Below are 27,378 nucleotides of genomic sequence, written 5' to 3' on the forward strand. Positions count from 1 at the left end.
CAGATCAAAAATCATGAAACTGATTATCACGATACAGACTTAAAACGGCTTTTGGAAGTTATATCAATATATCGCCTAGCCCTCGTTGCAGTTAATTTTCCTGATGCATAATTTTATTATTTGGATTTATTTTTTTTTGTAAAGTGTTTTGAGGTTCTTGGTTTTTTCCTCTCCCCCCTTTTTTACAATTCAGCAATGCGTAAATTTTATGAAATAATAAAATCAATAAAAATGAGTCCCAGGCAGCTGCAGGGGCACCAGGCTTGCAAAAGGCTTGCAGAGACTTCCCATTCATCTAGGCAGTTCCTCTCCCCAAGATGCACTGTTCACAGCCCCAGAGGCTCCGGTCAAACTGACTGTCTGTGGTGTGTCCCCCCCCCATCCCCCCCTGCACTTCCTTCTGAAAAACAGGAACTCCTGCCTTCCCGGCCTGCTAGAAGTGGACTCTTTCGCCTTTCATATTTCTGCAGTCAGTAGCCAGGGGCGCTGTGTGTGTGTACACTTAACAGTAAAAAGACAGACTAGGAAGAATGCTGTGATAACCAAACCTCTGCAGTTCCCCACCTGCTTGTTCCAGCTACGTGACTCCGACTGAGAAGCCCCCGCTGGCTTGTGCATTGCCCACCCATTGCTCAGCTTCGCTACACAGTCAGAGGACCTTGAACGGCGCTCCATGAACCACCGCCAGCAGCAGCAGCAGCAATTGAGTTTCGTTCAGGTGGTCTGTGGCAGGTCTGCAAAACTGTGATTAAAAATCAAGTAGTGCAAGGCCAGTCACAACAACAGGAAGGGGGAAAAATAATTAAGTGAGCCTTGGTGTATGTGTGTGTGGTGGGGACTAGAAACTTGCTGGAACGGTTTTGAACTGGAGAGTCTCAGGATCTGAATTGCTCCGGCGAGTTTTCTGGCGCCGCGGAGAGCCCAGCCACAGCCCCTCGTGCCTCCATTTTTGCTTTCTTAATTGGCTCCGGTGGAAAGAAGAACCTTTGGCGTCGTCACGCCTCCTTGCGCAACACGCCAGTGAAGCTTCCTGCCTCCTCTGAATCGGACTCACAAGCTGCAGCCCGCCGGCAACGCGGGAAGGATGTTGGCATGACCTGACCCAGAGCTCCTCCTCGCCTCGTCTCCCTTCAGCAAGGGGAGGAAGGAGGCTTCCCATTCCGGACCTTCTTTCCTCCTTTAAAATCACGTTGTGCAAAAGGACCCGGAATGTTTTCTCTTGTCGGCCTCAGATAAATAAAGATGCAAACACCCCCCCCTCCACATCCTCTCTATTCTTGGACCTCTTTTAAAACCGCCCAGGTCGGTGCCCATCGCTGCTTCCTGCAGGAAGGAACGAGGGACATAGTTTAACTGCAGGAGGAAGGACTTTTAAAAGTCCCAAATCCTTCTGCTTCGTGGGATGCCCAAGAGTTCTAGTGTTACGAGGGAGGAAAAGTTCCTCCGTCCACTTTCTCCAGACCATGCAGGAAGTGGGGTAGTGGTGGGGTGGGTGTGGTTCCAGCTTGCCAAAGGCAGGAATTGAGTAGGGGGGACGTTCTCAGCCTCTGGAGACCCCACAGGCAGCATGTGGCCCAGAGACTTGGCCTTCCAAGTCGAAAGTAGCCTGGCTGCAGGTGGACCTGGGCTCTGCGTCGGTGGGTGCGCAAGAGGCTTCTTAAGGGCTGTGGACTCTGCTGTGTCCGCGCAGAGAGGGAACTGCTGAGGGAGGTGAAGCGGGAGCTGAGGCTGCATTCTCAGTTCCCCTCAGCTAAAAATGCAACCGAGAGGGAGGGCCTAGCTGGCGCCAAATGGATCAGGCTGGGCCAGAGGCCGCAGCAATAACCCAGAGGTCACAGGAAGCCCTTGCCGCTCTCGGAGCACAGCTGGAGCCCTTTGCGCCTCTTCTAAGAAGTGGATCAGGCCAATGACCCACCTAGTCCAGCATCTTAATTTTGCAGTGGAAGCCGAGCTAATGTGGCTAGTCGCCACTGATAGCTCTTTCCATGAATTTGTACAATCCCCTTTTAAAGCCGTCCAAATTAGTGGCCATCGCGTCCTCCTGCAGGACTCCCTTTTATCCTGGTTTTCTCAAGGTTCGGCTTCACTCGACGCCCACAAGTTCTCTGGGTTGCCGGAAGAAGGAGCGGTGCTTGGAAGCGGCTGCCTTCAATGGAGCTGAGTGTGTGTTTTTTGGGGGGGGTCCCCCTCTTCCTGGCCGCCACCCTTCGCTCCTCATCCCAGAGGCTCAGCTCCCATCTCCCGGAGACCTTCCGCACCCAAAGCAGGCCCTCTGCTCCCAAGGCAGTCTCACCCAGCTGGGTACTGCCCACGACTACACCTCTTACCAGCCAGCGAGGCCGTATTAGTGCGCCACTCACATTTCACAAGGCCGCAGAAAGAGCTTGTCACGTAGGGGGGGGGGACCTCTAGGCAAAGCTAGTGGAAGACAGCATCCTGGCTCCTGCGCAGGCCAAAGAGGCAGTCTGGTCCTCTGATGGCTACAGCTGGAGCCAGCCCTGCAGTGATGGCCTCCTGCCCAGCAACCTCCCACCCTGCAGGATGTTTCAACAGAGCTTTAGGCCTGCTAACCAGGTGCCCTCCTGATGTTTCAGACCATCAGCTCGAGTATCACGTGGCTGCGTTGTCTGAGTTTTATGGAACCCAGATGGAAACCATGGGGTGGCCACACCCAGCAGGTTCTTTAGCTGGGACGCGTGCCTTGGAGGGGGTTGGGCTAGATGACCCTGGGGGTCTCTGCCAACTCTGCAAATCAGTGAGCCTGTGGCCACCCAGCTCTTGGCTTTTCCATGGTCTCCAACTGAATCAGCGGCTCCCAAACTTTTTAGAGTCATCCCCATCCCCAGCACTCCCTATACTCTGAAATGCATTGGGCAGAACAGCAGTTTGAACGACCCACTGATGAATATAATTACTCAACAACATTCAGAACAGTTAACACTGGATTGCACGTTTGTTCAAAATCAAATTAGAACTATTTGGTTGAATTAAGGAACAGAATGGTGGAGTTGGGAGCACAAGGGTCATCCAGTCTGATGCAGGATCTAGTATGATAGCCAGCGCCGCGCCGCCCCCCCGCCCGCTGATCCCACTTTCCCTTAGTGCCCCCTAGGAAAACCTGTTGGTGGGTCGGTGGCCAAAGTGTTGGTGCTGACCTTTAAAGCCCTAAACGCCTTCGGTCCTGTATACCTGAAGGAGCGTCTCCACCCCCATCATCCAGTCCGGACACTGAGGTCCAGCTCCGAGGGCCTTCTGGCGGTTCCCTCATTGCGAGAAGCAAAGTTAGAGGGAACCAGACAGAGGACCTTCTCGGTAGTGGCACCCGCCCTGTGGCACTCCCTCCCACCAGATATCAAGGAAATAAACGACTATCTTATCTTCAAAAGACATCTGAAGGCAGCCCTGTTTAGGGAAGTTCTTACAATTTAACGCTGTATTGTTTTTAACACTTGATTGGGAGCCGCCCAGAGTGGCTGGGGAAACTCAGCCAGATGGGCGGGGTATAAATAATAAATTATTATTATTATTATTATTATTATTATTATTATTATTATTATTATTAGCCATCGTCTTGGGCTGTTTGGCTTCCGACCTCCATGGGGAAGCTAATGCAGCCTTTGTCTGCCTTGGTCTGGGTCCTGCCAGCAGCAGCAGCAGCAGCCAGTCTTTTCTCCTCCTGCCACAGAAAGGCCATTGTTCCTCTTCCTGGCATGGATTTCACTAACAAATTGCTGTCGGGAATGGTAAGGCCCCAAAGGAGAGGGGTGTGGCTGGGCAGAGGGCTGACCCCGGGATCAGGAGCCAGCTGCACCTGCGCTCCTAAGGACAGAGAGCCCTGCTGGATGAAGCCACAGGGCCCGTCTGGTCCAGCATCCTGTTCTCACAGTGGCCAACCCGGTGCCCTTAATGGGAAATCAGCAGGCAGGATCTGAGCACCAGAGCCCACCCTCCTGTGGTTTCTGGTATTCACAAGCAGAGCATCCTGGCTAGCAGCCTTTGATAGCCATCTGAATGTGCCCTATCCTCTTTTAAAGCCATCTAGGCTGGTGGCCATCGTTGCCTCCATAGTTTTAACTAGGTGCTGTATCGCCCTGTCCTCTGGGGCGCTGGACCCTCATGCAAAATGCTGCTTGAGGAGCAGCCCCGACGGACCCATCCTTTCTGCCCACTGCTGCTCGGCTGTTGACCTTCGGGGCTGGAATGCGGCTGGCCCAAGCTGAGAGCTCGAGGCTCTGCTGCTGGACACATCGCACAGAGAGGCATCCATCCCTCTCGCTTCCCTCCCCGCTGCCCTCCTCCTCTGAGGCCCCAGGACATTCCTGGGAAGGCATGACATCACTGGCTTGCTATTGAACCCGAGCTGATCTGTGGCCTTTGGGAGAGGCTGTCCAGAGATGGAGCCAGAAAAGAAGTGCTTTCATGGCTGCAGCAACAGGGCAGGGGGGTGATGCCTTCTGGAATCCACAAGGCAAGTGGCGGCAGCTCAAATGATTTCATAGAACTTGCAGAGTAGGAATGGGATCTGTACGGTCATCGAGTCGAACCCCCTGCAAGGCAGGAGTCATTAATTGCATCTACATCCCACCTTCTGCTCCAAGGAGCTCAAGGTGGCGTACACTGTGCTACCTAATAATAATAATAATAATTTATTATTTATGCCCTGCCCATCTGGCTGCGCTTCCCCAGTCACTCTGGGCGGCTTCCAACGAAATATTAAAATACCGTAATACACCAAACATTAAAAACTTCTCTGAACAGGGCTGCCTTCAGATGTCTTCTAAAAGTCTGGTAGTTGTTCTTCTCTTTGACATCTGCTGGGAGGGCGTTCCACAGGGCTGGTGCCACTACCGAGAAGGCCCTCTGCCTGGTTCCCTGTAACCTCACTTCTCGCAAGGAGGGAACCGCCAGAAGGCCCTCAGAGCTGGACCTCAGCGTCCGGGCAGAACGATGGGGGTGGAGACGCTCCTTCAGGGATACTGGGCCGAGGCCGTTTGGGGCTTTCAAGGTCAGCACCAACACTTTGAATTGTGCTCGGAAACATACTGGGAGCCAATGCAGGTCTCTCAGGACCGGTGTTATGTGGTCTTGGTAGCGCTCCCAGTCCCCACTCTAGCTGCCGCATTCTGGATTAGTTGTAGTTTCCGGGTCACCTTCAAAGGTAGCCCCACGTAGAGCGCATTGCAGTAGTCCAATGCAATCCCCACAACAAGCTTGTGAGGTAGGTTAGGCTGAGAGGCAGGGACTTGACACCTGATCTCTCCCAGGTCCTAGTTCCGACACTTTAACCCCTTATGTCACAATGGTTTTCATTTTGGGAATATCTTGGCCCTTGGACCAATACCATCACCTTCAGCCAGCCAGAGCCTGCCAGTCGTATGCATGGCCTCACCCCTTGTGTCGGAGAGGTGATGTTTTACAGCCTTTGCACACAGACAAGGTGCTAGTCCCTGTGGGCTGAGGGAGGAGCTTTGAAAACTCGGGAGGCAGAGGAGGTGTGCAGTAAATCAATGGCTCGGGGACTTGAGTGTAGTTCACGGCTCCTTGATAGAGTGGCCACAAGCCAGCGGCAGAGCAACTGCTTGGCATGCAGAAGGTCCCAGTTTCATCCTAGGCCTCTCCCCTTTGGAAGACCTTGGGAAGCAAGGCAGGTAAAGATCCCCCCCTTCCTCCTGTCAGCTAGGGCAGATATCAGGCAGAGGGAGCAACTGGTCCACTGCAACTGCTGCTACAACTGGAAAAAAATACTCAGTGCTTTATTTCATCATGGGAGGGGGGGGGAGCCAATGAAAATAGACACCTGGCAGCACAATTTTTTCCACACACACACACCTTGTCACAGAGACAGCAAAGAGGGCCACACACCAGGGATGTGGGAGGACAAGCAGCACGAGAGAAAACCTGGCCTGATGCCAGAACATCCCTGCCTTGGAACAGCAAGCCTGGGCTAGTAGATGCATCACAAGATGCTCTCTCGAAGCCTCCTTTCCGGAGAGCTTCTTGGCCAGCCTGACTCCACCAGCTGACCCGAGACTTCCTACCTGGGGAACCAAGTTACCTGCATTCAGTCTTTACTGGTTTGAGCCCTTGCTTTGAGCCCTCACTTCCTAGGAGCTTATCCCTCAGCCATTCCCCTTCTTCCCTATTCACCAGGCCCCTGGCTGGTGGTCTCTCTCTGCTGCAGCCTACTCCCCTGCTTGACCCAGGCTGGACCACTGGATCAGCCTCAAACTACCCTTTCCTTAGGATTCCTCCCTTGAGGCTTCTGGGACCTCACTGAGGTGGCCTGATCCTGCCACTTCTTCCTGATCTCTCTTGCTAGGAGTAAGGCCTGGTGGGCTCTGAGCAGGGCAGAGAAGCGAGCCTCTCTGCATCTCTATGCTTGGAGAAGCATCTGTGTCCCTCTGCCTGGACCAAGAGCTGATGCCCAGGACCCAAGGTGTGCAAGGGTTAAGTTGAGGACCTCTGCTTGGTCCTCTTAAGTGCTCCTGCACCCTCCCAGCTCAAGGTACCTATTTCTGCTTTACATCTCCCAGCCCGATCTTTCCCAGCTGAGCCCAACTCTCAGGTGGTTCTTTCACCAGTGTAGCTCTTTTCCTGTACCTTCAAAACATCACAGTCAAGAGCAAACGGATCCCACCTATGCTGTCCCCCAACTCCTGCCTGCCTGAGGTTTCTAGGAATTTGGGGGGAAGGGTCTGAATTCTCAAGGACAGAGAAGCTCCAGCAGCAGATAGGAAGATGATCAGCTCCCGGGGGGTGCCGACGCCACGCAGAACTTGTTCCAATGTGCAGAATATGCATAACTCGCTTTAGGGAACTTCAGTGCAGAAGCTGGGGAAATGGGGAAGAGAGACTGCCTCACCTCCAGCCCCATTTTATTTCTAAAGTCCAAGCGCTCCCAGGGTTTGGCACTTTGGGCCAGCTCAGTGACAGGCATCTATCATAGAGCTGGACCTCACTGGGCAGCAGGAAAGCCCCACGCGGGAGAAGGAACGAGACGGAAGGAGGCCAGGCTGCCGTTTACAAAGGCAAAGAGAGAAATTCCCCTCTACCCCACTGGGAAAAAGGACCGGCTACAACCACTCGGCGTTCCTGCTAAGGGCCAGGTGGGAAAAGGAGTCGCCTCCTTCAGGCAAGTCCCAGATCTGGGCAAGGAGTCTCTGACTTCAAGAGCCGCTGGACTTGTTACCATCACTACACACAGCCCCAGTGGGCTAGTCCAGTTCTGTCCCTGTCCTGGGTTGGCAGCAGAGCACATTCTGAGTTTCGTTTTTACTTTTACAAAGATGTCCCATTGATCAAAAGGCCCGTCAACCAGCCACACCTTCTGCTCTGTTGTCGGACACATGATGGCAGGGTCCCAATTCCTACGAGGCCAACTGGTTCTTTTCAGTCCAGTCGCAGGTGCCCCTTCTGAAATGTCCTGGGGCCTGCCGGAAGGATCTGACGCTGGCAAGCAGGCTGCTCCTCCTCCCCGCAAGAAATCCTCAGCTCAAAGGCAGGCTTTTGCTAGAAGCGTTTGTCTTCTGGCTGGGAACTGACCACCAGCTCCTTGTTGCCAAAGTCCCACCACGCAGTCATGTGGAAGGCCATGTTAGAAAAAACCACCAGGTACTCCAAGAAGGCAAAGATGGTGTAAACTAGGGAAGGAAAGAAAGAGGGGGAAACAAGGTCAGGAATCTCAGGTGTCTGAAATAGCGCCAAGCACAGCTTATATATTTTGAGTCCATAAGGGCTAGAAACATGGATTTTACCCCAGGATTCCTGGAATGCTCAGTTCCACCCGAGGAACACTTCACATGTTCTGCCAACCCACCTGCCTCTTGTACACAGCTGCCTTTCAGTGTTCTCAAAGGCACCTGCCAGTCACTCACTGGCGAGCATTTCCCATGTGGCTCAGATAATACGGTAAGTGATCCAGTTAGATTGAAATACTTTATTGTCACGTGTACAACTTGTATACAGTGAGATTACACGAGCACCCCCCACTCAGCTCTCTTAGTCTTAATTCCCCTCGTTTACTGACACACATCCACCAAACCCGAAAGTCAGTTGCCCTGTTGTTATCTTTTCATTCAGCAGCCTAACAGCCAACGGACAGAAGCTGTTCTTTACCCTGTTGGTGCGACTAATCATGCTTCTATATCTTCTGCCTGAGGGCAGGAGATCAAGAAAGTGCCGGCCAGGGTGAGAATCATCCCTGAGAATTTTCCTCACTCTCCTGAGGCATCGTTCTTCCGCTATTTCATCCAGCAGATTCACGGGACAGCCCATAATATCTTGTGCTGTATTCACCGCCCTCTGTAGGCACTTCCTATCAGTTGATGTCAAACCAGTGATGCAGTATGAAAGGACACTTTCTATTGTGGACTGGTAGAAGGAGATCATCAAATGTTGATTGACACGGTTCTTTCACAAGACTCTGAGGAGATGGAGTCTCTGTTGGGCTTTCCTAACCACCTGGGTTATATTTATTTTCCAAGTAAGGTCTTCACTGAGATAAACTCCTAGGAATTTAAAGGAAGAGACTCTCTCCACACAGCCCTCCCCAATGTACAGCGGGGCTAGTTTTTCTCTCTTCCTCCGAAAGTCCAACACCAAGGGAAATGCAGGCAGCAAGAGGGAGGCTCTGAGCCATGTCTATAGCAAAAAAGAGTGATGCTCGACAGAGCCTCTGCCTCCCACCACATCAAACCAGGCAAAGGAGACATAGAAACACACCCACGTACCTGGTACACCTGCCCACCAGGTGCTGCTGGGTTCAGACTCTCATCCCTAGCTAGAGGCCCTGCTGGCTGCTGGGAGTTAGAGTTCACCAACGTGTGGAGGGTGCCCAAGTTGGCTATCCCTGGCCTAGCGGTTAATGGGGCCCATGAGCCACTAAGCGCCCTGTGCCCATCTTTCCTCTGCTACAAACAGGAGGCATGGGGCAAGCGCCAACACCAGAGCCACAGGAATCCTCTCCTACAAAGGAAAGTCAGAAAGCAGGCGCGTAGGTGCTCTGGCACCGCAGACCAAGCGCCACCACCGAGCAGCCTCCGTTTCTAGCCACGAGCAAGGGGCTGAATCCCCAAAGGGGACTTACCTCCGGGCTCGCAGTACCAGTTGTGGCGGAAGTAGAAGTACACGGCTACTGAGAACGTGACCAGGTTGAAGAGGAACAGCCACCACTTCCACTTGTAGGACTTGCGCTCCTGCAAGAGAGGGGGAGAGGGGCGAGGTCACTCCCGCCAGGAAGAAGGCTGGCAGCCCCACTTTTGCATACGCATGCCAACTTAGCATAAGTGGATGCGGGACTTGAGGCCCTGCTCCTCGGGGCTTAGCACGCGGCCTCTTTGCAGCAACAGGAACACGAGGAGACCTGTGTAGGGAGGCCACCTGTGGCCACCTCACCTCAGAAAGGATACCGTTGAGCTAGAAAAGGTGACCCAAATAATCAAGGGATTTTGGAGCGCCTCCCCTGTGAGGCCAAGTGACGACATTCAGAGCTTTTTAGCTGAGAAAATCAATGAGTAAGAGGAGATACAGTGGTGCCTCGCAAGACGAAATTAATTCGTTCCGCGAGTTTTTTCGTCTTGCGATTTTTTCGTCTTGCGAAGCACAGTGTCGGGAAAGTTTTGGAAAAGCTTCAAAAATCACCAAAGTCTTCAAAAACCTCAAAAAAGGCTACCACACCGCGTGCTATGAGTTGCTCCTCGAAGTCAAGTCGCAACTGTATTAACGGTTTTAAGAAAAAGGAAACAAACTTGCAAGACGTTTCCGTCTTGCGAAGCAAGCCCATAGGGAAAATCGTCTTGCGAAGCAACTCAAAAAACCAAAAACCCTTTCGTCTTGCGAGTTTTCCGTCTTGCGAGGCATTCGTCTTGCGAGGTACCACTGTACGAGAGTGGGGCTTACGTTTATGCATGGTGTGAAGACTCCCCCCCCCCCATCTCATAACGCTAGACCTCCGGGATGTCTGATGAAGCTGAGATTTGGGAGATTCAAGATAAGCGAAAGGAAGGGACTGCTTCACACAGCTCAGTTAAAATATGGAATTCGCTGCTACAAGATGTAGTCATGGCCAGTGGGGGCTTGGACAAATTCACGAAGGAGAAGGCTATATAAAAATGGCTGCTAGGCATAATGGCGGTGTGATCCCTCCGCTATCAGAGGCAGGATGCTTCTGAATACCAGTTGCTGGAAACAGCAGGAGGGGAGAGGGCTCTTGTAGCTCCTGCTTGCAAGCTTCCCATTGGCCATTTGGTTGTGCAACTCACAACAGATCCACACTCTGAAGCCCAGGGCTCCTACGGAAGGGCCACAGCTTGCCTATCACAGCTTCCTCCCATCATTCCTGACGACTGGCCTGTTGGCTATTTGCAGTATGGTAGCGCTGCAGATAGCTTGCTGGGGAGATCATGCATTAAAAATGAAAAGGACTCAAAAATAACTTAAACAAGGTTTTAATAAGAAAAACAAAAACTCCATTTACACTAAATACATTAACAACCAAACCAGACCCAACCACCAACCCAAACCCCAGGGTAATGGGAGAGCTAGGTGCTGCTCCTTATATACTAAACCCAAATGCTGACACACCTTAATCAAATACAACTCAGCAGCACCTGCTATGTTTCACAGCTTTAAAGTTGGGTCTCGTTATCTTGCTCTGGCCCTTGCTCTGGCCCCTTTAAGATATACACATCGAGTGGAACAATGATGAACCTTTACATTTAAAGAAACCATTCAACATTTCCCCTGCGGTTCATCATTGTGGAACAAAAACAGAAAGCATACTTTGTACATGTTTTTCATGTGTAACCTTTGGAAGTGCTTTTGTAAAAATGTCCGCAATTTGACTGTCACCAGGAACATATTCAAATACAACCATTTCATCAGCAATTAGTTGCTTTACAAATTCTAAACGTAACCTTAAGACTCTAGTGCGCTGCGTATTGGTCTCTGAGCACAGGATAGCAAGTCCACTCTGGGAATCAAGGTAAACTTTTACTGGTAGTGTTACTTGCATCTGTAGGTCTGCAAACACTTGCAGATACCATTCTACATCACGAGTGGCCTGAACGCATGCACACAATTCACTTTCTGTTGTGGAGAGACAAATAATGGTTTGTGTTTGGGACTTCCATTCAAATGGACAACCGTTATAACAAAACACCATACCAGACACACCCCTGCAATTATTTTGTTCCATTGCATGAGATGCATCGCAGAAAATTTCAAAACCTTTGTCAATACATGTTGTAAACTGCAACCTATAATGTTTGGTATGTTTAAGGTACATTACCACTCTCTTAAGAGCAGAGAAACATTGTGTAGTAGGCTTTTCCACAAATTTTGCCAGAAAGTGAAAAGCATAAGTTATATCTGGTCTTGAGATTCTTTGAATGAAATTTAGCTTGCCTATAGCAGAACGATACAAAGTTTTGTTAGGAAATGGCTTGTCTTCACCTGTAAAGGTGAAACCACACACCATAGGTGTTTCCTTCCCATTTGCATTTTCTAAACATAGCATTTCAACAAGATCATCAATTTTTGCAGTTTGATGAACCAGAAAAGATCCATTTTTGCCTTTCTCAATTTGCATGGATAAGTAATTTCTAGCTATGCCTAATTCCACTACATCAAATTTCTTCTGTAACTGTGATACCACCTGTTCATATTCCTGTTTAGTTTTTGTAGAAATTAATACGTCATCTACATACACACATATTTTTGTTACAGAGTTTGCCCTTTCCTTTATGAACACACAATTGTCTGCCTTTCCTTGTGAAAAACCAATATCCAGCAATTCTTTTGCTAAAGTTTGGTGCCAATTCCTTCCACTTTGGTGCAGACCATAAAGGGATTTGTTTAATTTGCATACCAAACCTTCAGCGGCGTCTATGCCTTCAGGAACACGCATAAAAATTTGTTCTTTTAAATCTGCAAACAAATATGCAGTTTTTATATCTAGGTGATAAACGGAATGTCCACGCTGTGATGCATCTTTTAACAAAAGCTTAACTGTTTCATATTTTACGCTTGGTGAATAACACAAATCATAATCTTCGCCTGGAATTTGTTGAAAACCCCTAGCAACTAATCTTGCTTTGTACCTTACAACTTCATTTTTGTCATTCGTTTTAACTCTATAAACCCATTTCGAATCAATAAGTCTCATATCTGGGGTTTGTGGTACAAGAGACCAAGTGTTATGCTCTTTTAAAGAAGCTATCTCGGAGTTCATAGCTTTATACCAATTTGCAGCTTGTTGCTTAGGTAATTTCTGAACATCACTGTAGCTTTTTGGCTCAAAAACTACCTTATTGGCATACACAGTATTAAAATGTTCATCTGCAAATCGTTGTGGCTTCTGTCTCTTTCTATCTGAACGTCTCAGTCCAGAAGGAGAGTCAGACTTCTCAGACTTAATGGGACTAAGTAAACCACTAGTTTCAGGTTGTAAATCATTGTCAGATTGAAGAGGTGCCTGTAGGCTAAGCTCACGGTCAGAAAACTCAAGAGAATCTGACCTCCCCTCGGGTGCCTGTGACTTTAAATCATCAAACAATTTATCAGACTCAACAGGCTTTTTGTCTTTTCCCATTAATTCAGAAGCACTATTTCCTGCTGCTTCTTCTGCTGTTTCTTCCTCTTCTTCCTCAGTATTATCTATACCATCAGTATCTTGGAAGATAGCAACTCCATTCCAATTTACAGTTTGTATCATGCTTCTGGTAATATGAAATTTGCCAGTTGCTGGTATGTAAATTCTGTACGCCCCCTGCTGGTAGCCCATTAATTTTCCCTGGACACTACGTTCACCCAATTTTTGCTTAGCAGGATAATGCATAATTACATCTGAACCCCAAATGCGGAGGTATTTCAGATTAGGGCGTTTTTTAAACAGTTTCTCATAGGGGGTGACATCTAAACCAGTATGATAACTGTGATTTCTAACGTAACAAAATGCATTAAGTGCTTCAGCCCAAAAGTCTTTGGGCAGATTAGCATCATGCAGATACGTTTTAACCCCTGCCTGTAGGTCACGCTGCACAACTTCAACAAGCCCATTTTGCCAGGGACTTCGGGGGCAAGATAACTCATGAGTAGTCCCCTGCGCTTCCAGGAATTTCTCAAAATCCTCAGAAACAAATTCCCCGCCCCGGTCAGAAAATAGGTTCTTAATTGGTTTGTTAAAGTGCGTTTTTACCCAGTTGCAAAAAACTTTATACTTTTCAAATGCTTGGGACTTCTCAGCTATTGCATAGGTCCAACAGTATCTACTATACTGGTCTATCAGAGTAAGCCAGTACTTAGAACCTCCTAATGATGGTGGGAGTGGCCCAACTAAATCACAATGTACACGCTCAAATGGTTCAGTTACTTTCCTATCTGAGCACCTACCCTTGCGTGCAACCTTAATCTTATTCTTGCAACAGGATAGACATTGCATAAAGAATTTACATGGTTTTAAGTTGAGGCCATTAACGATATTCTTTGTCTTAATTACATCAGCAAAATTCAGGTGTCCCAGAATTCTGTGCGCCTCATGGACACACCCGGAATGAGGCCTTACATTCCTCAACCCCTGGCTTGACTGTGCTGCTCTGCAATTTATAGGCGATTGGGAGTAGGTGCGAAAATACAGTCTATATAAACCATCAGAGTCCCGGGCATACAATAAACGTTTGTTCCCATCAAAAAACTCACACATTGATTTTAAGAAACGCACAGTTATGCCTTGACGAGCAAAGCACCTTACTGACAATAAATTGTCCACTGACGGGCAGTAAATGCAGTTTGCTATTGTAATGTTTAAAGAGTCAAGTTTAACAGTACCTCTGCCAAGCGACTGCAAGACTTGTGAATTGGCTAAATGTACATTACCAATTTCCTCTTCGAAAGAAATAAACAAGCTTCGATCATTGCAGATGTGCTGAGATGCTCCAGAGTCTATAATAAAAGACTTCCACTTGGCATCTTTAATTCTTTTACGATTTGTAGTCCAAGCATGAAAAGCTCGCGGCTCGTTTCTGTCTTTACTATACGATGTCTGCTGTTGGGCTGACAACCGTGACTGACGAACAGAAACAGACTTGGGAGTACTTTGCTTTCTTTTGGCTCTGCAGTCCTTTGCAAAATGTCCTTGCTTATTGCAGAACCAACAACGCTTTGCAGCTTTAAATGCAGTTGTATCACCACAGGTTTGCATATGGCGTTCCTCATTCTTTCTGGAAATAGGAGTGCTTATGGCACAAGCCTCCCTTCTATCCAACTCGCCCATTAATCTTGCCGTTACCCCTTCCACAGTTAATTGTGCTGGTGGAACAGCAGATATCTGGCTAGCTATACCATCAAAGTCCTCATTAAGGGAACAAAGGATGATAAAAACATACTGAATATCAGGTATCACCATGTCCCTTCGAATTAATTCGCCGCGTATTGCCTCCAGACGTCTCAAGTGTGCTGCCAAATCACCACCAGGCTGCAACTTCGTCTGGTACAACTGCTTGAAAAACGTCAATGCAGATGCTGACTCTTTTCTAACATGCACTGCTGCAAGACTGTCCCACATTTCTTTGGCAGTTTTCTTATTTCTTATATAGACTACTTGCTGGTCGCTGACTGCCAAATTAATTATCGCCCTGGCTTTTGCATCTCCTTTTGACCAAGCATTAGTTATAGGGTCAGGAGGGTCATCAGTTACATAGGTCCATACTTCTCTAGAGGTCAAAAGCGCCTCCACCCGAAAAGACCATAAACTATAGTTCTCATCTGTCAGCTGTGGGAAGACCAGAGCCTTCTCAGCTTCAGGAACCCGGTCAACCATTCTGGAACTCTTCCAGACCCACAAAAAATTACACTAACAGGAGAAGGAGTTTTCAAACCTTTCTCAGAGTCCAAAAATATGCAGTCATCCACTCAGCAGCTGGGCCCATAACCAAAGATGTTGGCTATTTGCAGTATGGTAGCGCTGCAGATAGCTTGCTGGGGAGATCATGCATTAAAAATGAAAAGGACTCAAAAATAACTTAAACAAGGTTTTAATAAGAAAAACAAAAACTCCATTTACACTAAATACATTAACAACCAAACCAGACCCAACCACCAACCCAAACCCCAGGGTAATGGGAGAGCTAGGTGCTGCTCCTTATATACTAAACCCAAATGCTGACACACCTTAATCAAATACAACTCAGCAGCACCTGCTATGTTTCACAGCTTTAAAGTTGGGTCTCGTTATCTTGCTCTGGCCCTTGCTCTGGCCCCTTTAAGATATACACATCGAGTGGAACAATGATGAACCTTTACATTTAAAGAAACCATTCAACATGGCCCTGCAAGCTAGGGATGGTGGGGGTTGTAGTCCAAAAACAGCTGGGGACCACAGTTTGGGAAACGCTGCCTTAAGGGATAAAGAGCAAAAGGGCAGGGATGCTCATTGCCAAGGGTGTCTCCACGGCGGACAGGCTCAACACAGCGCCCCGACGCAGAGCAGCCCTAGTTGCAACTGCTGATATAGGGGAAGTACAAATCCTCGCTTGGCTTGGCTTCCTGACTCAGCTTATTTGAGGGAAATGGGATGCAACAGCAGCAGAAGCATTAAGGAGGGTGGGAGGGAGGTAGAACTTAAGAGCTGGTTGCGGCATGATGTCTGGGCCCACACCCACACCCCAGGGAGCAAGAGGGCCTCGCTTCTGCCACGAGAAAAGTCTGACAGAGGGGCCGGGCCATAGAGATGAATGGGGTGTGGGAAAAAGGTCCCCCTCTTCTGGTTACTGCCCATCCATGCAGGCAAGGGGAACCCCCACCACCCCAGGGCGTAGAAACTCCAAACCGCAAATGTTTAGATCGCAGCTTTCGTTTCCATTTGCTTTCGTCAAAGAGAAGCACAAAGATTTCAGGGGGAAAGTGGGAGGTTTAGAAAGAAGAGGGAGGGGGAAACAAGTTTTGAGATGGGGGCAAGTGGGAGGGGAGAATTATATAGAGTTGAAGGAGAAAAATATTGTTAAGCTGTATTGTGTTTAAGATATTTGGAAAAAATTAGTGGGGGGGGAGTGGGAGGGGCAACGGGATGGGAGGAGCTACGGCAAAGCATCTGGTCAAGGCGGAGAACAGGGTGGCAATTCTAGAAAACTGGGTTCGACATGATTTCGGGCAATGGCAGTAACCTCTCCGGTGCTTTCTAGTGATATATGGAAAGCCATTTCAGTCTTCTAGTCCTCATTGTTACAGCTCCCACATTTCTGCGTCTGAGTGGCTCTCCTGCTCCTCGTTTCTCTCTTTGCCTCTTCTGCTCCTTTAGCATAGAGCCAGTGTGGTGTAGAGGTTGGAGGGTCAGCCTAGGACCCGAGAGACCAGGGTTCAAATTCCCACTTGGCCATGAAGCTCCCTGGGTGCCCCTGGTGGCCTGTCACTCTCCCTCTCAAGTCTCACCTACCTCACAGGGTTGCTGTGGGAATGAAACGAGCGGGGAGAACCCTTGCGCTCCCTAGAGACAGGGACAGGGGGGACAGAAATGCAAGCAATAAATAAAACAAGTAGCAGAGCAGCACAGGGGCTGAACCGTGTTAACGTGTCCCCTACTAGCATGCTGTTGGGGCCCAAGACCTGCTCCGTGGCAGGCGTGAGAAGCCCAGCCCTTCTGCGCTAGAGCGGAAGTGCCAAGGCTGACGGGAGGGAGGGAAGCCAGGAGCAGGAACCGCAAGCAGAAATCTCTTATGTAAAAATTCACACAGGAAATGGCAGGTGGCAATTCATTGTGTTTGCGCAGGCGGTGTCAAAATTCCTCTTTAACCTCCCTTAGTCAGTGGCTCCCAAGTACACACACACACACACACACACACACACACACACACGTCCGTCCCCTTGCTTGTCCTCAGCATGCAGCCCCTCCTCTCTCTTGGCCCTGTGCCTATTGCCCCTTCCACACACAGAGACACATGTCCATTACCCTACTCCTTGCCATTCCTTGCTTCAGTTCCCTGTGCCTTCAGCTCTCCAACCCTCCCTCCCCAACAGCTGCAGTCCTGTCCAAGAGCTTCTACGATGCAGGCCCAACTGGGCCCATCTAGTCCAACAAAACGTCCCAGCGGGGAGCCTCGAAAGAGGTCCTGGGTGCGACAGCAACTCTCCGCCCTTGCCCTTCCCAGCAACTGGTATTCAGAGGCATATGGCCTCTAGTGGTGCAGAGAGAGCACAGCCACCCTCAGGATTAGCCACTGTCCTGACAACCTTCTCTTCCTCCATGAGTGTCTCTTATGCCTTTTGAAAGCCAGCCATGTTGCTGGCCATCAGCACTTTTCACAGGAGCCAACGCCATAGTTTTTATTTTATGAAGAAGTGCTTTCTTTTGCCTGCTCTTTAATATCCCACCAATCAGCTTCATCTGATCAAACCTGGGTTCTAGTACTTGGAGGAAGTAAGGTGCACAACTTGACACACTTAGGCCTAGGACCCTCGTACCTACAGGACTGCCTCTCCTGGTATGCCCCGCGGAGGACCTTAAGGGCCACAAATGATACTTTGGAGGTCCCAGGTCACAAGGTGGTTAGATTGGCCTCAACCAGGGCCACAGCCTTTTCAGTACTGGCCCCAACTTGGTGGAACGCTCTGTCACAAGAGACTAGGGCCCTGCGGGACTTGACATCTTTCCACAGGGTCTGCAAAACAGAGCTGTTCTCCCTGGCCTTTGGTTTGGACTCAGTCTGACCCTTATGTTTTCCCTCCCCTTAAGGTTTTGATCCATGGGCTATTTTTAAAATGAGGCTGCATTTTAAATTGCATTTTAACCTGTATTTCAAATTGCCCCCCCCCCCCAATTATGATTTTACTGTAATTTTACTTGGTGTTAGCCGCCTTGAGCCCAGCTCTGGCCTGGGAGGGCGGGGTACAAATAAAATTTATTATTACTGTACTGTTGCATCTTACTCTCAGAGAAGTGCCAAATGCTACAAGCTTTTTTGGTAAGGGAACTGATCCGTCTCCTTGATCATTTTGGGTGCCTTTTTCTGAACCTCTCCCAACTCTACAACAGCCTTTTTGAGGTTAGATGACCAGAATTCTACACAGTATTCCAAACTCAGTTGCGCCGTAGAATTGTGTAAGAGCATTACGATACTGGCAGCTTTGTTTTCAATTCCTTTTAAATGATGCTGAGCATGGAATTTGCCTTTTCGCACCTGCTGCGCGCTGGTTCAACATCTTCACTGACCCACCCGCTACAGCCCCAAGGTCTCATTCCTGGTGAGCCGCTTCTAGCTCAGACCCGCCAGTGTATATTTCCTATCCAAACTGACCTTTTACCTCCCTCACAGAAGCTGTAGCACTTGCCAGTGTTGGTACACACAAGCAAGTGCAAACAGTCTTCTCCATACTATTGCTGTCCCTTGAGACCAGAGGTCAGGGCTTCTGGGACAGCAGGTGTGGCCTCCAGGGAAGACTTGAGCCCCCTCACCTCTCCCTTTGCGACATAAGTGCAACGTAAAGTGCCAAGGAATTATTGAGAAGACAAAGCTCCAAATGATGATCGGTAAAATACTTGTCAAACCTGGACAGCCCTCTGGTGGCAGAACTTGATACCAAACTCCAGCAGTTGCTGCTCTCCCCAGTGCCCATAATTCAGATTGTGGGTTTGGGGGTGGTGGTCTGGATGATAACCTGAGTCCCTTCCAGTTCTTGGGGTCTGGTAACCAGGGAGGAGTAGAATCAAATAGGAGTTTGCTGAACTAGTCAGATGAGTTTCTTTGGAAGACAACGACCTTAGTTGGTCACTTCAGTGTCCTCTCCAGCATCCCCAGAGAATGAGCTAGCTTGCAAGAGTCCTGACTAATGGGCGGCCTTTCCTCCAACCCACACGTAGCTGATAGCCAGAGAGAACTCTATGTGAGCTGAGCTGGGAAACAGGCTGGAAGCTGGAGACACAGAGACCTGCTTGCTCCGTGCTGGATCCAAAGCTGTGACTGATGGAGAAAGCAAGACCTGTTGGGGTGTTGATGCTGTGAGCCCTGCCAGGTTATGCTCAGGTTGTATATACGTGTAAACAAAACCAAATACTGTGGTACCTTGGTTGTCAAACTTAATCTGTTTGACTCCCAAGGCGGTTCGAAAACCAAGGCGCCGCTTTTGATGGGCTGCAGGAGCTTCCTGCACTCAAGTGGAAGCTGCGTCAGACGTTCCACTTCCAAAAAACGTTTGCAAACCGGAACACTCGCTTTCGGGTTTGTGCGTTCGGGAGCCAAAACGTACCAAGGTGTTCGACAAGCAAGGTACGACTATATCCTAAAGACACCACAGCGCTGACCTTAATTCCAAGGAAGCTGAACCCTGGGTAAGCGTCTGGAACCCCTGGAGTCTCTCACCATTCAGAGATTGGGGTGGTGCGTAACAGTATACAACTCAAGAGATGGAAAGGTTACTGCAGGGGTCAGCAAACTTTTTCAGCAGGGGGCCGGTCTGCTGTCCCTCAGACCTTGCGGGGAGCCGGACTATATTTTTTGGGGGAAATGAATGAATTCCTATGCCCCACAAATAACCCAGAGATGCATTTTAAATAAAAGGACACATTCTGCTCATGTAAAAACACGTTGGTTCCTGGACCGTCCGCGGGCCGGATTTAGAAGGCGATTGGGCCCGATCTGGCCCCAGGGCCTTAGTTTGCCTACCCATGGGTTACAGCCACCCAACAACCATTTTGATGAGATCAGAGTGTTTATGTCTTACTTGTTTTAATTGTACCAAGCTGTATGTAACCTGCCCAGGCACCACATGTGGATGGGGTACTCTAAATCAATACACAACACTGAGCACAACTATGGAAACGTGATGTGCGCTATCAAGACCCAGGCAGCGCTACCAAGACCCAGGCAAGCCTGCCAAGTTCAGCCCTCAGCTCCAAACCCTCCTCACATCCGCCAATGAAAGAAAGAGAGGGGACTGTACCTCGGGACTTACTGCGTGCTTCTTAGTCATTCGCCACAAAACACAAGTCAGGAACATGTGGCTGAGGGCCGAAGCTATGAAGAGGATGAAGGCGTTCTCGTGGATCACTGCAGCAAAGAAAGGACATGCAATGCTAACAGTGAGCAAGAAGCAGAAGCGGCTGCCTCCACAAAAGTTCAACTAGCCACGGGGAATACACAAACTCCTAGGCACAACATACAAAGTAACAGCTAATTGTGCACCTGAACCTCGCGAGCTGCACAACAGTGGAACAGACTCCTTTGGAAGGTGGTGGAGTCTCCCTTCACTGTATATTTTAAAGCAGAGGTTAGATGGCCATCTGTGTCAGGTGTGCGTGCAGGAGCCAAGCACTGTGACCAACAGGACTCTGCAGGACTGGGGCCTTCCTAAGTTTGTTCTGAAGATGCAACGTGCGGCCTCACAGGTGAGGCTGATTGGTAACTCACAGCACCTGGTGGCAAGAGCCGGGAAGGGATATAAGGTCAGCATTTTCCCTTCAGCTCTTTGCCACAGCAACACATTCCCTGCCTTGCTGCGTTTGGCTCCTTGCTTCTTGATCCTCGGACCCTTGACTTTGTGACTTTCTTCCTGACCCTCGGCTTCTTGTCTCCCGGCTCTCTGACCCTCGCACTCTTGGCTTTCTGACTCCTGGCTTCTGGACTCCTGTTCCTGCTCTCACCCCGCCATCTTGCCCCCGGTCCTGACGTCCCCAGCCGACACTTCGATTGCCCGTGAACTAGACCGTGACAATCTGTCAGTGATTCAATAGCTGAGATTTCTGCATTGCAGGGGGGTCGACTAGATGACAATTCTATGATTCTTTGAGAGAGTCTGGAACAGAGATCTGGGGCAGGAGGCAGAGCAGGCTAGGTGAGAGAGGACCAGAGGAGGCACGGTGGCTCCAGCCAACCAGCCCCCTCCCAACCAGCTCATAAGGGCAGTGCTGTTGTGCCCCAGTGACAACCCCCAAATTCTCAGGCCCACAAACCATAAGGCTTCCACCTGCCAGTAAGCCAAGCTGGCGCTGCACCAGGCGCTGATACTTACGGTAGTTCTCAGAGGAGGAGACGTAGGTCAGCAGCAGGAGGGCCGTGTTCTCCAGCAGGTTGAGGCCGAAGGCCGCATTGCACAGGCGGAGGTACCGGGGGTGTGTGCAGTGGCAGCCGCGGTAGTGGCTCCAGTAGACAAAGGCCACGAGGAAGCGGGGCCCAGAGTGCAGCCCGATGCAGAAACGCCACATGTAGCGCTCGGGGGTCTCCCCACCAATGGCAGAGCTGATGGAGGGGAGGTAGTTGGGGACCTGCAGGGGAAAACAGAAGTCAGTGGAATTGCAAATCTGACAGTTCTCCTTCCTGTGACCTGCCACCATGGAGAAGCACCGTTTCTCCTTGCAGGCAGGCACCCGCTGCTCACAAGCCTCCTCTTCTCACGATGCTGGACTTTGGGGCTTATTTGCTGTTGGTCTTGCGGCGTCACTCTCCTACCTACAGGCGCTTCAGCCTCTGACCCCCACAGCGATGTTCCTCTTGCCATAGCTGGCAAGGGGAACGGGAGCACCCCAAACCCTTCACTCTCAAAGGCTGAATATAGGTTTCCGGTCCCTGCTGGCTGAATTCTGTTAGCTCTGACCAGACAGCCTCCGCAGAGATCCCTTTGTCTTATGCACTCTTATTGTACTCTCCCATGCAAACCTGCCTGGGTAGGCCCTTATCTCCGTCCTGCCACCCTCTCAGGCACTCATGGTGTTGATGTGCTGGAGGGTCTTTTTGGTGGCTGCCCCCAGGCAATTTTGGATCTCCCTCCCTAGAGAAGCTAGACTGGCTCCTTCTTACTGTCCTTCCACTGGAAGGTGAAGACTGTTTTACTGCAAGAGGACTTTGGCACTAACTCTAACTGCTCTTCTTAAGCAAATGACCCAGAACCCTTGAAACCAAATCCCCGTAAAAGATGTGACTGTACTATAACAATGGTGATAAATTCCAACATAGGGCAATCTTTAAATGCACACACAAACACTTAAGGAGGACTTACATCACAGTGGGTGGCAGTGGCTTCATCAAAGTGAAAGAACAGGGACCAGATGACGCAGAAGAGGAAGCCAAAGAGCGGGCAGCACACGGTCCCGACTGCCAGGGTGGTAAAACGGAGGCGGAAGAGGGTCCCGTCCCGATCCAAAGGGAGTGGCAGCTGGAACATGCTGCCAAACCTATGTGCATGGAAAGACAAGCATTTGTGCTGTGCTTCTTTTAGAAGCAGCAGACAGTATCCAAGGCTGTGGATAAAGATCTGAAAAGCAGCCGGGATGCATATCTGGTTACTCAGAAATACAAAGAAGGGGCTCACAGGCATCAGGGCTTATTTCCATCGCAAAATTGACAAAGCGCCAGGTCTGGACGGCAGCCACCTGAGATTTCTCAAATGAATTCCAGTACAAAATCACTCATCTTCTAAACGAAAATATGTTACCTTGTCCCTGAGTTCAGCTTCCGTACCTCCAGGTTGGCTTGAAAGCTGCAGCTGGTGCAAAACTAGAATACTGCCACCAGGTCACAATGCTGCTGGAAGAACTGCAAAAGGACAGTTGACTTGCATGCATTTAACTTGCATTATATCAGCTTTAAGCAACTGGTGTCAAGCCAGCTGTGACTGCACAAATTAAATGCATGCAAGGTGGAGAGCTTAAGCGCTATTTTTTCCCTAGTGCAGAAGGAGCCTTTAAGCTGTCTGCCTTGCTTATTAGGAGGCTCTTCCGAGATCTCAGACTGTCCTGCCACCTGGAACTGACCTCCAGGACTTACTGCTGTGCCATGTAAGATGCCCCCTGAGGAGCAAGGCTGGGTAGTGCAAGGCCAGAAGCTGCCTGGCATGACTCCCAGGGCAAAGCAGACTGAGAATGTGGCGGACTCTGCCTTCTTCCACCAGGAAAACCCTGTGATCCCCGAATGAAGAACAGCATGGAAATTTAATAAAATAAATAAACAAATAGCTTTAAAGCTCTCTGCCTTGCGTGGGGCCAAGGCCTGTCCAACCTAGCTTCTGAAAGGTAGGGGTGGGCATGTGGAGGTGGCTTCCATTCTTCCCCATGGAGAAGAGTCCAGAGTTGTTCAACGACATACAGGCCTCCTGACTCTCGCACCTGTTAACGGAGAAATCTGAGGGCTCCCTTGGACAAAAAACAAGGACACCAGCCAGGAATACCAGAGCAAAAGAGCAGCCAGTCGGCTTGGTCTTGATTGAAGACTGTCGCAACAGGACTCCCACCTGCCACAAGGTGGAACAAGATGGAAGCCCCGTACAAAAGAGAACCCAAACTTTGATTAGCTGCTAATCCCCATGTTACACCCCCCCCAAATTACATCACTCATACATCTCGGTTACATCATGAAAGGGGAGGTCTGGTGGCAGGAATCTGAGCATCCTGGACCCTGCCCCATGGTTCCCCTTGCCCTCCACCAAACACCCATCAAGTGTAACAAAAGAGATATTTACATTTCCCTGTTTCCCAGCCAAGTTCATCACACCCTTTTGCCTTCATCTGGGTTTGTTATTTCTGGAATGGCTACCTGTCTGGCACTCAGGTATCAGGATGCCAGGAATCATCACTCAGGCAGAGGGGCTGCTGAGTAGCTGAGCTCACATGTCTATATGAATTTCTGAAGTTTTCCCAGTGAGCCAGTACATAAATACATTGGTCAGTGAACTGTTACATTTGGTATCGTGCAGCAAAGGCCCTTTTGAACAGATAGGAAGAAACTGTGATGAAGTGTTTTGTGGGGACAGATCACAAAAGTCACAATAGTGATTGTGCTGGTTTTGGTAGTGGGCTGCATGTGCATGATATCTGCTGGAGGGGCAACCCCCCCCAAACCTAAACATAAATTCCTGCAACACTCCCCCTGCACCGTCACCTGCTCTGCGAAGTGGATACTGACAATTGTGACCAACACCTTTGCATCCCCCGTGCGGCAGAAAGCCAGCCTCACCTGCTGGGGCAATGGGCACAGCAACTCCTGTTCTTCAGGACTTCGGCTTGAACCACAAAGGTCTAGCCTTCCATCTCAAGACAAGAACTGAGCCTGGACAGTCCCTCCTCCACGTAGGCCCCGTCTGATTTACTGTTCACACAAGAAAAGGCACGAGAAGGAAGTGAGCCAATGTTTTCGTAACTGGGCAGGTCATATCTGGCAGCTGAGCTGGTGAACGCTGACCTAGGAAGAAGAATTCTACTCAGCCTGTCACACAGGACCCAGCCACACCCACAGCAGAGCTCACCTGAGAGCAATGTCACCCTTTCTGACTCACAAAGAGCATCTGCTTAAGGCAGGCCTTTTCCTGCTCCAGCTGGACTCGGTTAGTGAAGCCATTGCAGTGACTGCAACAGGAGCTTGATATAAAAAAACTGTGGCACTCATGGTCGACGGGTGTGTTACCCCATAGCTGCAGCTGAGAGGTGATGGCAGCAGCTACCACAGTGCCAAAATTCACGGCACAACTTCCGTGCGGGTGGGGCCCACTGGGAGCAGGCAGGGTTACGCCAGCTGCTATACGCAACACACCCATTGCACACGGCAATTAAAAGGTGTGCTGGAGAGTTTCAAGAGCTGGAACCAGACTTGAGGTACTGCCCAATGTCACAAAATCCAGCCCAAGCACTTCACACCCGCGTGCCCCCCCCATCTACCCAAGGCTGCCTGAAGCAGAGGACAAATCAGTAATAACCAAGGCAACAAAAATAACTTTATGACCACTGCTCCATAGCTATTGTTGTTATACAATTCCATTCACCATATAGATGGGTTTATGAAGCATTTCTGTATCCTTCTGCTGTGCTGAAGAAGAATTCTAGAAAACGGTGGGTATATCCGGAATCACTGTTCACTACGTCTGTTTACGGACCACTTCGGCAGCGTTGGACGTTATAAAACAAAGCTTTAGAGCTTGTTTTCACCAGATAAGAATCTGACCCATTGCTTCTTTCAGAGACTTGGATAGTCTACAAAGACTTTCAGAGACTGTCTGTGGGGCAGTTATAAAAGCAGAGGGCAACGCACATGATGCACAGCTCTCTTCTCCAACAGGAGATGAGGGCTCTTGTGCTCGAATCCCACATTTCCCAGAAGGGGCAAGGCTAGAGGAGCAAACCCTCCACAGATCTGGAGCGGAGTCCCTAAGGCAGTTGGGATGGTGCACTGCATGCCTCCTTCGGGCAACTCCTGTAGCCCAGCTGGTGCCCAACACCTTGCTGTTTTCCTTTGTGGGGGTCTTGTCATCTGGGCAGCCCAGGACCCCCAGGCACGTGGCCCAGGCTTGCTCCTCGGGGAGGTCTGGAGAAAGTGGTGTTTCATGTCTCCCAGTGCATCTGTTCATGGGGACAGGAGACTGGGCCAGGTGCCTGCGCAATACAGTCATACCTCTTGTTACGTTTGCTTCAGGTTGCGTGTTTTCAGGTTGCGTCCCGTGGTGACCCAGAAGTACCGGAAAGGGTTGCTTCCGGGTTTCACCATTCACACATGCGCAGATGCGCACAATGACGTCACGCGCATGTGCAGAAGGGTTGAATCATGACCCGCACATTGCGTTCTGCTCATGTTGCGAACAGGGCTCTGGAACGGATCCCGTTCGCAACCAGAGGTACCACTGTATATGGTTTTCAACATCATGATATACCACCAGCTACACATTGCAATAGGGACGCGGGTGGCGCTGTGGGTTAAATCACAGAGCCTAGGACTTGCTGATCAGAAGGTCGGTGGTTCGAATCCCTGCAACAGGGTGAGCTCCCGTTGCTCGGTCCCAGCTCCTGCCCACCTAGCAGTTCAAAAGGACGTCAAAGTGCAAGTAGATAAATAGGTACCACTCTGGCGGGAAGGCAAACGGTGTTTCCGTGCGCTGCTCTGGTTCGCCAGAAGCGGCTTAGTCATGCCAGCCACATGACCTGGAAGCTGTACGCCGGCTCCCTCGGCCAATAAAGCGAGATTAGCGCCGCAACACCAGAGTTGTCCGTAACTGGACCTAATGGTCTGGGGTCCCTTTATCTTTACACATTGCAATAGGTCACGGTGCCTGAAATAAGGATGGAGCCAAATGGAGGCATTGGCTGGCTGAGGGCCCCCCCCCCCCACTGTGTTTTTTTTGCATAGCACACATCGTGATTTCTAATATATTGCCAGGTCAGAAATGATGAAATGGTGATGACGATAGGGACTGGTCTGGGGCGACCTATGGCTCTATCGCCCGGGTCCTAGTGGAGCCCTTGGGCCTGATCCAGCAGCTGCTCTCCTCGTGCCCGCCTGCTCCCAGGTGGAGGTTTGCCGCCTCCCGAGGCAGCTGGCGGGAGGGCCGGCCCTGAATCCCCCGCTGCGGGAAGGAGGACACTTTCGGGAAGCCGGCCTTCGGGGTTAGAAAGCGGGCCGCTGCCCCGGCGGGACCCCCTCCGACCCTGCCCCGCATCTCCCTCTCGCCCGCCCGCCCGTGTCGCCGTTACCTCCGAGGGGAGCTTCGGGATGGAGCGCTCCGGAGCGGCGCCTTCGGCTGCCTCGGAAGGGACCGGGAGACCTTCCCTCCTCGCTTCTGAGGGGAGAAGGGAGGAGAGGAGGGCCAAGGCGAAGCCGCGGCGCCCGCCTGCCTCCCGCCCTTTGCCCGCCCAGGCAGGCCCCAGTGGGAGGCCGCGCGGCCTCCGACAGACCCGCCCCGGCGCCGGCCGCCTTCCAGGCGCTTCTCTCCCTCCAAACGGAGGGCGGCGGCGGCAGCTCCCCCGCGACCGCCTGGCTCCCCTTTAGATGCACTCTGCACATGCTCGGGGGCCTTAGACCAGGGGGGAGCGTCGCCTCCACCTCCTGAGGAGGTTAACGTGTCTCCTTCGAACTGGGCACCCCCCCCCCCCCAGCCTGGGCTTTTATGAGGGCCAGGTTTTCTCCTCAGCGTGGGGGCTTTTCGTAGCCCCCCCAACGGGCCTGGCGAAGCGCCCTTTTTCTCTCCCCCCTCGCGAACTACGACTCCCGTCATCCCGTCGCGAGGGCCGCGCTGGCAGGGGCCGATGGGAGTTGTAGTCTGAGGGGGGGGGCGGTTTCACCGCGGCTTTTTGTTGGCGGCGCCCTTCAGCGGCTCAGGCCCGGCTTTGTTTCTGGGACAATGGCAGGAGCCCACTGCGCTCGCTTACTCCGCAGTAGCCCCCATTGGTTTCAATGGGGCCGACTCCCGGGCAAGGATCGTGCCGCCCATTATTCATTTCTTAACCCGGCGCTTTCGGTTTGCCACCCTCTCGAGGGGTTGCTATGGAAACCCGAGGGCGATCCTGATTGGCTCCTCCCCGTTTCAAAACCGCCACCGCACTTCCTCGTGGCCCGGATGTTCGTTGCCGCCACCCAGCAACAAGCCCCAGCCGGCCTCTCAGCCAATCGGCTGCTTTTCTGCCTCTTGCGGCTGACGTCA

General features: G+C 50.7%; 1 protein-coding gene across 3 annotated transcripts; it reads right to left on the minus strand.

The window, feature by feature from the left end:
- Positions 1-5,732: 5,732 nt before the first annotated feature.
- On the minus strand, positions 5,733-26,781 carry PGAP2 (post-GPI attachment to proteins 2). 3 transcript variants are annotated; one of them, XM_028725513.2, is made up of 7 exons: positions 26,432-26,557; positions 23,931-24,062; positions 21,979-22,153; positions 20,995-21,247; positions 19,927-20,033; positions 9,086-9,194; positions 5,733-7,640 (listed from the first exon to the last, which is right to left on the minus strand). In XM_028725513.2, exons 3-7 carry the CDS (start codon positions 22,141-22,143, stop codon positions 7,510-7,512), a joined length of 765 nt encoding a protein of 254 aa, XP_028581346.1. In that variant the 5' UTR covers positions 22,144-22,153; positions 23,931-24,062; positions 26,432-26,557; the 3' UTR covers positions 5,733-7,509. The 3 variants fall into 3 exon arrangements, with proteins under 3 accessions (XP_028581346.1, XP_028581345.2, XP_028581344.2); XM_028725512.2 differs by lacking the exon at positions 23,931-24,062 and having other exon boundaries at positions 19,939-20,033; positions 26,432-26,781; XM_028725511.2 differs by lacking the exon at positions 23,931-24,062 and having other exon boundaries at positions 26,432-26,775.
- Positions 26,782-27,378: the final 597 nt, after the last annotated feature.

The sequence above is a fragment of the Podarcis muralis genome, chromosome 4 (genome assembly GCF_964188315.1).
Source record: "Podarcis muralis chromosome 4, rPodMur119.hap1.1, whole genome shotgun sequence".
Lineage (NCBI taxonomy): Eukaryota > Metazoa > Chordata > Lepidosauria > Squamata > Lacertidae > Podarcis > Podarcis muralis.

Bases quoted from the DNA above. Each gene is read 5' to 3' on its own strand.
- PGAP2 (XM_028725511.2), bottom strand. From the start codon at position 22,143: ATGTTCCAGCTGCCACTCCCTTTGGATCGGGACGGGACCCTCTTCCGC. The intron at 21,248-21,978 runs GTAAGTCCTCCT...TTTCCCCTGCAG, and splicing joins CCACTGCCACCCACTGTGAT to GTCCCCAACTACCTCCCCTC. The intron at 20,034-20,994 runs GTAAGTATCAGC...TCTTTGCTGCAG, and splicing joins CTCCTCCTCTGAGAACTACC to TGATCCACGAGAACGCCTTC.